This window comes from Rutidosis leptorrhynchoides, chromosome 6 (assembly GCF_046630445.1).
Source record: "Rutidosis leptorrhynchoides isolate AG116_Rl617_1_P2 chromosome 6, CSIRO_AGI_Rlap_v1, whole genome shotgun sequence".
Lineage (NCBI taxonomy): Eukaryota > Viridiplantae > Streptophyta > Magnoliopsida > Asterales > Asteraceae > Rutidosis > Rutidosis leptorrhynchoides.
Window position 1 is genome coordinate 3,010,238 of NC_092338.1, and position 13,170 is coordinate 3,023,407.

At 35.1% G+C, this 13,170-nt stretch overlaps 1 protein-coding gene across 1 annotated transcript; it reads left to right on the forward strand.

The window, feature by feature from the left end:
• Positions 1–286: 286 nt before the first annotated feature.
• On the forward strand, positions 287–10,071 carry LOC139856029 (photosystem I subunit O-like). Its single transcript, XM_071845266.1, has 4 exons — positions 287–464; positions 740–812; positions 1,249–1,431; positions 9,823–10,071. The coding sequence occupies exons 1-4, from the start codon at positions 380–382 to the stop codon at positions 9,917–9,919; spliced, it is 438 nt and encodes a 145-aa protein (XP_071701367.1). The 5' UTR covers positions 287–379; the 3' UTR covers positions 9,920–10,071.
• Positions 10,072–13,170: the final 3,099 nt, after the last annotated feature.

Genomic DNA, 13,170 nt, shown 5'->3' on the forward strand with positions numbered 1-13,170 from the left:
ACTCCAGATTAAGCTCGAGCTCCAATTCTAGTTCGAGCTAAAGCTAGATTATAGTTTCACCCAAACACATATAGTGGTATGAATGTATGATGGTCGATATGTACGTAGTCAACGCTTAGCCGAATCATATTCCACGTGGCAAAAACAGAATTCAAATGAAAATCTATATTATCCACATATAATCCACGTGGCAAAATGCTATTGAACATGAAGAAACTGATGCTATCTGAAACCACTTGTATCCATCTATCTATCCTTCCATGTGATCAAAAATCCAATAATTAACCTAATTAACACCACCACAAATTATATAGTATTCATTTTTAGCAATTAAACTTTGTGTGAGATTGAGCAGAGCTAGGTTGAACAAGAAGCAACAATGGCTACACCAACCTCAACCGTCATAGGCTTGGCCACTTCATCCCTCTCATCACTCAACCGCAACAAAATCACCTTAAATTCAGGTTCAAATCGTTATTTTTGCAACAACAAAAAAAAAAAATCAGGTTCAATTCGTCGTTTACGTATATACTTCAGTTTTTTTTTTTTTTTTTTTTTTTTTTTTTTTTTTTTTTTTTTTTTTTTTTATAAAATTTAATCACCTAGCTAGCTAGTTGAGATTATTTATTTTATCAAGTAATTTTAATTTTTATTGTGATTTGTGAACTATAGTTTCACAATTTAATATGATTCCAGTGATGAATATATTTTAATTTTGTTTCGCATTATATTATTTCAGCCTTTTTGAGGTCGTCAACAATAGCAAGGAACCCTCTAAAGGTTTTACAGGCTTCGGGTGGCAAATACACGTGGTAATTAACCCGGGCCCAACTCGATTTTAGTTTATATTTTAATTTTTTTTATCAATAATTAATTAAGCATACGCATTCAACATGTTAAATACTCCATTTTTTTATTTATTTTTTTTTAGAACGGCTTGTAAGTGGTTAGACTCGACTCACGCGTTTCCAGGAGGAACCCCCTGGCCCATAAACCCTTTCGAAGAGCGGGCGGAATCCAGAAGTAAACCCCCTGTGTGGGATTCGAACCTGAGACCTCCCGGAGGCTCAGGCCCTAGCTTTCATTTAATCTATTAACGTAACAAAGAATATTACTTTCTATAACATAACATAACACGAAAAATATATTAAGATGTTTAATTAGCTTGTAATTATAACAAAATATAATATATGATACCTTCATTTTGTTTATTTTATAAAAATTAATTAAATTATTTTATATTGTCAGTAACTTTCAAAGAGATTGGCTACGAACAGACCTGAACGTAATAGGTTTCGGGTTGATTGGATGGCTTGCACCATCAAGCATACCAATCATCAACGGCGACAGTTTGACCGGTCTATTTTTCGGGAGCATTGGAACCGAGCTAGCTCACTTTCCTACTCCTCCGGCCCTCACTTCTCCCTTTTGGTTAGTTAATTTATTCCAAGTTATTAAAAAGTATTATATAATGACAACCCTTAGCTAGGGTCATCGTTAATTCGTTAAAGAGTGTTGTATGTAGCGATTAATTACAATTTTAGGGTGACGACAATTATTCAAATGTACAACACTTAATAGTTTTAAAGGTTGTCGCTATCGCTATCACTATAAATATCAAAAGAGAACATAAATCACGGTAGCTAATAATAATTATCTAGTTTGAGTTGTACATATATGTTGACTTCCAAATACTTTTGTTTTTGATACATTTGTTAAAGTAAATCCAAAAGTTACCATTTATTTATCTAATATCTTTATTTTATATGTACTAAGGCCTTTTCTAACGAGAGCGTGCTCCCCCAAGTGTTGCCCAACACGCCTATTAACCATGGCATGCTAGCTAAGTGTTAGCTGGTGTGGGTGCAAGGAGCACGACAATAAAATGTTGCGTGCAGTTTTTTGATTGGTTCAAATTTTCTTTTTAATTATTTTTTATCCTCTTTTTTACCCAACTTCCAATCAGATGTTAACACATCGTCCAACAGGTCACTCAACACGTCACCCCATTATTTATCAGTTTACTAACACGTCCGCCAAACACCCCACCCCTAATTAGCAACACGCCAATACGCCATGAAGGTTAAAGATGGTCTAATGATGATATGAATGAAAGATAAATTCTAATGATAGCAATAATAGAAGTATAATTAAAATGATTTTTATTGTTCATATATGGGTGATAGAGTATAGGACCGCAAAGAAAAAAATATCGTTTCTATGTTTTCAATTGTGTAGAGGGCATGATCTCGCAAATTTCGTAAATTATTCTTCAGTAGATTCGAATGAACTTCATATATTTGAGATATTTCTCTTTTGAATAATATCTGAAGTTCAAATCGAAAGCAACAAGATGATCATGGTTCTTACTTTTTGAACTTTTTTTGAAATAGATGAAAATTTTCTTACATATTGGATAAGTTATTAGATTGCAAGACGAAGTATTGTGTTGGTTATAGTTTTGGTTAGAAGAAATGGATATGGTTGCTTTGTATTTGTAAATGGATGTTATCCCACATAGGTGGGAGGAAGAAGTGGGAGGGGGTGACTTGGTTATAAAAGGAGTGTTAAGCCTCACTTCCAAATTGCACCAATCAATACACTTTAAGTATTTGATTATTTCTTTCTTTCTTACTCTTGTTTGAGAGTTGTATTAGTTAAATATTTTGGAGAGTGTAGTTGGCTTAAGAGAGTCGTCTATATCATTGTAACAATTTGTGATATAGTGTATTTCTCTCTTTGGGGGCCGGTGGTTTTTTCTCCTGTTTTGGAGTTTCCACGTTAAATCTTGTGTTGTGTATTGTTCTTATTTCTTTACTATTATTGTTGGGCTGGGTGGTGGGAATTAGTGAGACCATAATTTCCCAACAACTGGTATCAGAGCGTCAGGTTTGACGGGGGTCTCGGTTATAGGAGTCGGAGTATGCTCTGTGGTTGCCACGTGAGTGGATCGTCCACATCAGAAACGAGTTCTATTGATCGTATAGGGTATCTGGTTAGACAATATTTTTTCTGATTCGTATTAATAGTTGAATTTGTTAGTGGCCTAGTTGTGGATTTCCGATTTAAAGGGTCCTGGCTACCTGCTACATCTTTTGGCTATTCGAAACGTGAGCAAAATCAGAGAAAGTTGTTGTCTATAGGATACGGATACGATGTCGAAGTTTAGTCCAATGAGGTTTGATGTAGAGAAATTTGATGGGATGATCAATTTTGGCTTATGGCAGGTTCAAGTCAAGGATGTGTTGATTCAGTCCGGTTTACACAAGGCTTTGAAGGGTAAACCCACCCTTGTTCCTGGCAGTGATTCTAGCAGTAAGTTCGATGAAGAAGAATGGGATGATATGGATTTGAGGGCAGCAAGTGCGATTCGTTTGTGTCTTGCAAAGAACGTGCTTGCAAATGTGCACGGGTTATCAACGGCAAAGGAGCTTTGGGTTAAACTAGAGCAGTTGTACCAGGGCAAGGGCATCTCAAATCGGTTGTGTCTTAAAGAACAATTTCATACTCTGCGTATGGATGGGGGTTCAAAGATTTCAGATCATCTAAGTATTCTTAACGGTATTGTTTCGGAACTGGAGGCTATTGGAGTTAAAACGGATGATGAAGATAAAGCTTTGAGGTTGATATTATCTTTGTCATCGTCTTATGAACACATGAAACCTATTTTGATGTATGGGAAAGAAACTCTGAAGTTTGAAGACGTTACTAGCAAGCTCCTATCCGAGGAGAAAAGACTGGAAGGTAACGGGGTCTCGTCATCAGGAGATACGATAGTGTTGTGTTCGGATAGGCGAAAGAGAAACTCTGGGAAGAATCTGGTATGCTGGAGGTGCGGGAAGACTGGGCATGTAAGGGTTAATTGTCCAGGTGGAGCTAATCCGGTAAATGGCTCCAAAGACACTAACATTGTCTCCGTTGTTACGGAGAGTGACGAATTCCTCTGAAGTCACGTCATCCTCATGGTGTGTCCGCGCCACCGTGGAAAGGGATGTTCGTTAGCGGTTCCACAATTACACATGGGCATTGGTTTGGCGTTGATGCAGGTTGTGTGGTGGAAACTGATGTTGTAGCTGATGGGACTTTCGGGAAAGCCAAACAGGGAAGTTGCACCATAAAGTTTCAGCTGGTTGTTCAACAACATGTGCCGAGGTGAAATGCTTGGAATGCGATATTCTAAGTGATATACTCTTTATGGTGGAGTATGATAATTCTGTTAAGAGTTATGATTGTCTGTTATGACAATGATTGTCGGGTCTTGACAATGTTCGATGAAGATGCAAATTTTATTTCTTGGGTTAGAGGTAATGTCAGCGACATGAAGATGAGGATCTTGAAGTTGTCGTCGAGGAAGCATCTACGTCGGTTTCTTTTGCAAAGTGGAAGCATGATTATCTTCTTCTATCCAAAAGGTGGAGATTTGTTGGTTATAGTTTTGGTTAGAAGAAATGGATATGGTTGCTTTGTATTTGTAAATGGATGTTATCCCACATAGGTGGGAGGAAGAAGTGGGAGGGGGTGACTTGGTTATAAAAGGAGTGTTAAGCCTCACTTCCAAATTGCACCAATCAATACACTTTAAGTATTTGATTATTTCTTTCTTTCTTACTCTTGTTTGAGAGTTGTATTAGTTAAATATTTTGGAGAGTGTAGTTGGCTTAAGAGAGTCGTCTATATCATTGTAACAATTTGTGATATAGTGTATTTCTCTCTTTGGGGGCCGGTGGTTTTTCTCCTGTTTTGGAGTTTCCACGTTAAATCTTGTGTTGTGTATTGTTCTTATTTCTTTACTATTATTGTTGGGCTGGGTGGTGGGAATTAGTGAGACCGTAATTTCCCAACAGTATTGTGTATTTTTATTTTTATTTTTTTGAAAGGCATCAAACATTTCATTACTAAAAAAGGAAGACAATACAGATAAGCATGTGAGGACATGTTTGAAAGGAGAATTACATGTAGGACAAGAACAAATATACATGAAACCGAATACTAGCTACCATCCTGGACAATTCGGAATTTGAAAATAAAATTAGCCTTGATCATCGAACACACTTGGGTTTAGAAGCCATTGACCCCAATCGAGATTTCTCTTTCTCGATCTTCTAGAAATCCACTCAAAAGTTCTAATTTGAACCTCATTTAGAGCCATGGGACCATTACTTTTATTTTCCAAAATAGTGAATTGTTTCGGTTGCGCCATATTATGTATCCGCACACCCATTCGATGGCCTTCCATGTGATTGATCGTTGGTTGACTTGTGAAGAGCCATGTACACCATGAAATAGATCTTCCAGATTTGAATACATATGTCGAGTTGCATTCCACCATCGAAAAACTCGGAACCATAAGTCCTTTGCAAAGTTACATTGGAGAAAAATATGGTCGCCTGTTTCTAGGTCGTTGTTGCATATGTTTCATCGAACCGAATCCAAGTCGACATCATGTTTGTCACTTTCGACCCGGACTGGGATCCTTTGCTTTTTGACACGCCATACAAAGAGTCTAATTTTTTTAGGAAAAATTTGAAGTCGATCTGTTTCAGGTTGTGAGACAAGATGTTGCAGCAGCTTGGAGTCAATCATCTTGGTTAGTGTATGTGTCGAAAAACAACCATTAGGTTTCAAATTCCATATCCACTTATCCGCGTTGCCACCTGAGAAGGAGAAACAGTCAAACATAGCAGTGAGTTCATGTAACTCGGTGAGAGTTCTGCCCGAGGGATCGCACAGCCAATTCCATGAAGATATTATTTCTGCACCATCATTTCAAAACTTATTCATTATCAGCACATCCTTGTCTAATTCGAGCCTAAATAATCTTCCAAATTTTTATGCAAGAAGTTGGTTATCTAGCAATCTATCACTCCAAAAGAGAGTGTTATCACATTTGCATACAAGTTTCACGAAAGAATTAGTGAAAGGTAGATCAAGGTTGTCTATGGCAAAACCCGCTTTACAGATATTTTTCCAAACCGTCCCCATTCCCAAACCGTGATTATTGACATGAACCCCCAATCCCTCATCCCACCCATAGATACTTGTTATGATTTTTACTCAAAGAGCACCCTTTTCATTATGAAACCGCCACCACCATTTTTCCAACAGAGCCAATTTTTTGCCTTTAGGGACCAGATGTTTAACTCCCAGCCCTCACAGGATAATATAATGTTTTCCTATTTTACCCACAAGATTTTTGTGTTACCTCTCGACCAGCCCTAAAAGAATTTATGACACAAAACTTCAAGCTTGTTGATGACACATGGAGGAGCACAGAATAGGGAGAAGGCGTACAATAGAAGACTACTAAGTACCGATTTGATTAGTGTAAGTCGGCCACCAAAAGACATCGACCTTGCCTTCCAATCCGCAAGTCTTGAATGAAACTTATCTAAGAATGGTTCCCAATCTAGAATGTTATTCATTTTCTTCCCGATTGGCAATCCGAGGTACGAAATAGGTTAGCATCCAACTTGAAAACCGAACATCCATATCATCCACTATATTCTTTTGGACCCCGAGTTCAAAAAGGCAACCTTTTGAGAAGTTTATTTTTAGGCCCGAGGAAATTTCGAAACACTTGAGGGCTTTAAATATATTAGTGACATTTCTTTTGCTCCATTCCCCAAAGATAATTGTATCATCGGCATATTGTAAATGCGAAACTATAATTTTCCCTTTCCCGACTTCCATTCCTTTGAAAAGATAAACTTGTAATGCGCGTTTGATTAAAACATTTAAACCTTCCACGACTATGATGAAGAGATAAGGAGACAGTGGATCTCCTTGACGAATCTCTCTTTGTAATGAAAACTCCTTTGTAGGTGATCCATTAATTAGTACCGAAACCGAAGCAGAGTATATGCATGTGCTAATCCACCTTTTCCATTTCAACCCGAAGCCCATTCTTTCAAGAATTTTATATAAGAATTCCCAGTTAATGCTATCTAATGCTTTTTCGAAATCGGCTTTAATAATCAAGCATTTCCTCTTAAGTCTTTTTCCCTTATCGAGCATCTCGTTTGCCACAAGGATACCGTCTGAAATGAATCTTCCTTTCATGAACGCACTTTGCTCCACCCCAATTATTTTATGGATAACTCTTTGAAGTCTTTTCGATAAAATCTTTGCAATTATTTTATAAAAGCTTTCGATAATGTTAATGGGACGAAAAACACCTAGATTCATTGGGGTCTTCTTCTTTGGGATCAAAGTTAAGAAACTTGCGTTACAGTCTTTGGGGATCGATTCCCTAGACCAAAACCAACCTATGGCCGCCTTCAGATAATCTTTTATAAGCCAATAGAATTTTCTGTAAAAGATTAAATTGACCCCGTTTAGGCCCGGGACTCTTTACGACTCACATTCTTTGATGGTGTCCCAAATGTTAGAATATGAGAATGGGGCTTCTAACATTTCGACATCTTCAGTGCTGATGATATTAAAAGGAAGTGAGTTCATCGAGTCGAAGTCATGTTTAGCAGATTGATTGATTGGCCTTAAAGAGCCTACTGAAGAACTCGAAAATTTCCATTTTAATGGATTAAGGTTTTTCATCCCACAGTCCATTGATATACAATCCTTGAATGTTTGAGCTGTTATTTCTCCTCTTGATCGAAGCAGGAAAAAATTTTGTGTTGTCGTCTCCATCAACATCCCATTTGATTCCCGTTTTTTGTTTGAGCATGTCAGATTTTTCCTTTTCCTTTTTAGCCAAAGTATCCTAGCATTCAATCATTTTTCTCTGTCATCATCCGAGAGGGTGCCACCATCGGCCTTCAGTTCAAAATCTTCAGTTTCTTTTTGCAGCCGCTCAATATCTTTGACAAGGTTCCCGTATTCAATTTTACTCCACGATCTAAGAGCCGCTTTCACATTCTTGAGTTTGTCCCGGAACAAATAGTCCGCTCTATACCCGTAAACCTTTGAATTACATGCATAAACTATTACCTTTTAAACTTCTTTAGACTCCAACTAAGTGTCGAATAGTCATCATTATTGTCCCTGATGATAATCGGGCAATGATTCGACGTATTGCGATCGAGAGCTATAGCAGTAACATCCCCCCATGAATGTAGGAGTTGGTCACATACCAAGAAACGATCTAGCTTACTGGATTTTCTCCGTTGTCACAAATTCGGGTGAATCTTTTCCACAGCAGGGAGATCTCGATTAATTAGTTGTTGTCTATGAAATTGTTGAAAGTTTTTGCTCTAATCTCAATAAAACGGCTATTTTGCCTTTCTTTTTGACACATTACTTCGTTAAAATCTCCCCCGAGAACCCACTCCACATCCGGATATGCCATAAATCGTTCTAAACTTTCCCAAAGCTTCTTTTTTTCATCATTGTTGTGTGGCTCGTAGACGTTAGCCACAACCGTTTCTTTCTCTTTTCCTAACCAATTACCTTTGATGGCTAGAAAGCGATGTCCCTCGACCGTTTGATTGACAACGAAAATGTTCGAATCCCAAATAACTAACATTCCGCCTGACTTCCCTACTTTAGGATTTTGAATGAAATTAAAATTGAAAGCTCCCCATGTCATCTCAACTCAGTTGGGACTTACAATACTACATTTGGATTCGTGGACAAAAACAATATCCGGACGCTCTTTTACCTAGGGGTGGTCACTATTTGGTTTGAAACCGTTTAACCCAAAAACAAACCGGAACCAAATCGAAAAAAACCTAAACCGAATTTGAAATACGGTTTTCGGATCGAGTAAAACCGAAACCGAATTTGAATTCGGTTTTCGGTTCGGTTTGGAAATTATGAATTCGGTTAAACGAAAAACCGAATTCAAAAATTTCAATATATATCATTTGTATATTTATGTTTTAATGTCATTATATTTTGGAATTCAATCATCTAAATAGGTTATCACTCATATGACGATTAGATAGTCTACATTATATTTATGTTACTCAAATTATTATTATCATCTTCTTAATAACGATAACAGTAACGTCATAACTAAACTATAAATATTAATAAATTATCGAATTCTTGATTATTTAATAGTATGTCCTTGTTTTAGGTTGTAAATAACTAAAACGTCAGTAACGCCACAATTAAACTACCATGGTTTTGAATTTTTTCATTATTTTCGGTTTTAACCGAAACCGAACCGAATTCGATTTGGTTTTCGGTTTCGGTTCGGGTTCAGTTTTCATTTTGAATTCGGTTTTGCCCACAAAAAATTTTAAAACCCAATACATCGAACCGAATACACCGAACAAACCAAAAACCGAATCGATGAACACCCATACTTTTACCCGCATTCTTCTAAACCAGACTATTTTACTTTCCTTTCTATCTTCACACCCGAAACCCCGATTATTTATAGACATGGTCTTCATAAATAACGTAGTTAAAACGAAAGCATGAGACAACAAATTGTCTATGGGGTATTTTGCCCCAATGAACTCCTAATTAGACCCAAAGTCTTTTAAACCGATACTGTCAGAAGATAAAAGAGAATTGCTTGTCGATTTCTTACTGTCTTTTAGATTGTGCATATATGTGAAATATGTTATAAGATTTAAAAGTTTCTTTTTTGATAATTTGCATAGTATCATAAAGAGTCACCAATCACCTGAGTATTATCGATCTCTCAGTTTATAAACAAATAAAGATCTTTAGTACCATTCTCAATACTAAGATATATCATAAGATCCGAACGAAGGACAAAGTGACATAGTTTACAACATTAGAAATGTCTATGTAGGTAATTAAATAATGACCATTTAAATTTAAATTAATTTAATTTTAGTGATTACCTAGCATATTGTTTATTTGTTTGTTTTTTTGAATGATTAACAGGTTGTGGTTGGTGACATGGCATTTGGGACTATTTATATGCCTCACTTTTGGGCAAATTGGATTCAAAGGAAGGACAGAAGATTATTTTGAGAAATAAAAAAGTAGAAGATTGCTATTATAATCGCATATAAATTTCTATTTCAGTCTCCTTCGTATTATGTATCTAAATGACTCTCTTTAAATTATGACTTCTCTAATATTCCTTATCGTTATCGTTACGCTTCAATATATTTCTATATCTTCTTCTACGATTACAGTCTCACTGAAGAGTCATCGCCTCAACAGTCAGTAGTATCGAAGAGCCCCTTGGTCAGGAAGCTTCAATTCGTGATAATTTGATTTGTGATCAACACTCACAAATTATACTCCCCAGTTTCATAATATATTGTCATTTTTATTATTGGATGTTCAAAGTTAATAGTCCATTTTATTTATATATAAATAATAATAATAATGAGTTAAAGTCTTATTAATGCATTTAATTTTAATGTATACATATAAAGCAAGATAAAAAGTAATATGTAAAACATTAAAACTGACAAAAGTATGATGTTATAATAATGTTTATGAAACTATGTATATATGTTTTGGGACAATATAATTAAAAGGAAAGGAGTAATAACTTTCACTTAATGAAGCACCTTGTTTGTGATTAAGCTATTATTAAAATGGTTAAAATGAATACAAGATATACCAAATCATTACGACGGTGTTAACATAATTGATTTGACTTCTTTATTCGTGTTAAGAAAAAAGATAAATAATAATATAACAATAATACTTAACATGTTTTTAACGACAACCTTTGAAGTCATTATTAAGATTGAATAAATAGATTGTGTTATAATTCAAGAGGCTTATAATTACCTTTAATGATTATAAGAACAAAAAGAGAAAAAAAAGAGAAGAAAGAGAGAAAAATATTGATATTGATATTTCAAGAGAAATGGTACACCTTAAATGGTTACCATACATGTCTATTTATAGTATAAAATATTACTATGCAAGAAATATAATAATAATAAAATTAACATCCAATCTAGATATTTTATAACACAATCTAGATATTTTATAACACTCCCCCTTGGATGACAATTTTATTAGAGAATAACTAGTACTGCCTCGTTAAAAACCTTGCTAAAGAAAAACCCATTGGGATAAAACTTTAGCTAAGGGAAAAAGAGTGCAGTATAGAGTTGACTCCCCCTCAAGTAGGCAACGCTTGAGTTGTTACATCTTCTGAACATGCCTCATGCCAATATTATGAACGTGTGTTCTGAAAATAGTAGTTGGCAGTGCTTTGGTATAAAGATCAGCAGAGTTGTTGATTGAACGTATCTCATTTTAATCTAGTTGTCTTTTACGAGATCTTGAGTATATGAGAAGAATCTGAGGTTTTCATCTGAAACTGTATCATCTAAATCTTTTATGTACAAGTTTAGCTCCTGTGATTTGTCTACAGTCTCCTTCATGGTTTGCTCAAACCCTTGTTTCAATTCCTATTCCCTTGTAGTCTTTTCTGAGCCTTACCAACATACCATTCTTTTCCATCAAACTTATGACCGTTATGACCGTCTATGGCTTTGGCGCCTCGTCAGTATTTATATTTTGTTCAGTCACTTTTGATACTCTTCTTTCATTTGTATTATGCAAGCTACATTATCTTCATATATAGTTGTTGGTGAAGATAGTTGTTAGTCTTTTATAGCGTTCTAGTCCACAAGAATCAATAATGATTTGTGTCATTGATCTCAACCAAACACATTTTCGAGTAGTTTCATATAATGCAATCACTTCGTCATGATTTGATGATGTTGCAACAAGTGTTTGTTTTAAGAACGTCATGATTTTGTGATACCTCCATTTAGGAATACATATCGAGTTTGAGATTTATCTTTATGAGGATTTGATGAATGACCTGTATATACATAATCAACCAAATCTTGTTTTGAAACGTTAGAATAAAATAATTTTAAATCAGCAGTTTCTCAAGGGTATCAAAATATGTGTTTGATCCCGCTCCATTGTTATTTGAGCTGAATCTTGCCAACAAATTAACTGCAAGAGAAATGTCAGGTCTTGTATAATCTATAAGATACATAAGAACCTCAATTGCACTAAAATATGGAACTTCCGATCTGTTAAGATTTTCATGATCTTCGCAGGGATGAAATAGATCAGTGTCAATATTGAGTGATCTAACAACAATGAGTTTGTCTTTAAAAAAAATGTTTTAAAATCTTTTCGGTATAAGTTGTTGATGTACAAGTAAACCATTAGGCATATGCTCAATTTGCAATCCAAGGTAATACTTGGTTTTTTCAAGATCTTTCATTTCAAAATAATTCTTTAGAAGTTGAATGATTTCATAGATCTCTTTATTTGTTCATATGATGTTAAGAACATTGACATAAACAACTACGATCTCATATCCGAACATTGTTTTTATAAAACATACGTGCAAAATAAGTTTATATTTATACCCCTTTTTTTTATCAAGTAGTCATTTAATCGGTTATACCACATACGTCCCGTTTGTATAAACCCATTTAGAAATCTTTGAGATTTAATGGAATATATTCCCTTGGGTTTTACATTAGATGCTTATGATACCTTAACCCTTTAGGTATATTCATATATATCACTATTAAGTGATCCATACAGATAAGTAGTAACAACATTCATGAGATGCATTTAAATAACTACCAGGTTGATTAAGTATCTAATAAGTAATTGTATCCATTACAGGAGGATAAGTTTTCCTCCTAATTCATTTCTGGTATTTGTGGGAAATATTGAGTTACAAGTCTAGTTTTGCCTTGTAACTTCATTTGCACATTTTTTTCGGATAAAAATTCATTTGTATCCCATACGTTTCACATCTTTAAAAGTGATAACGATTGATCCGAAAACCTTCCTTTTATCGAGCGATTCTAATTCAGCTCGTATTGTTCCTTTCCATTGAGCTCAATCATGTCCATTTTGTATATTCAATGACAGATTTTAGTTCCAGATCATCATCTTTATTCATGATGTCATTGTAACATTATATGAAAATATCTCATAGAGATTTTAATTTCATTTCGGTTCCATAATATTGCATAATTTGTCGAAATTTTAGTATTTACATTTATCAATATCCTCTGCAGAAGGAATATTGATTTGTGGTTCTTCTTGAACACTTTCTTTTACCTCATTATCAGCTGATTTTCTTTTTCGATGATTTTTATCTTCGGAACCAATTGATCTTCCACGTTTGATGCGTGGCAAAGACTCAACAGTGACATTATTGCCAGCTTTTGGAATTTCAGTTCGAGCTGAAGCATTTATCGCTGGTATATATGATTT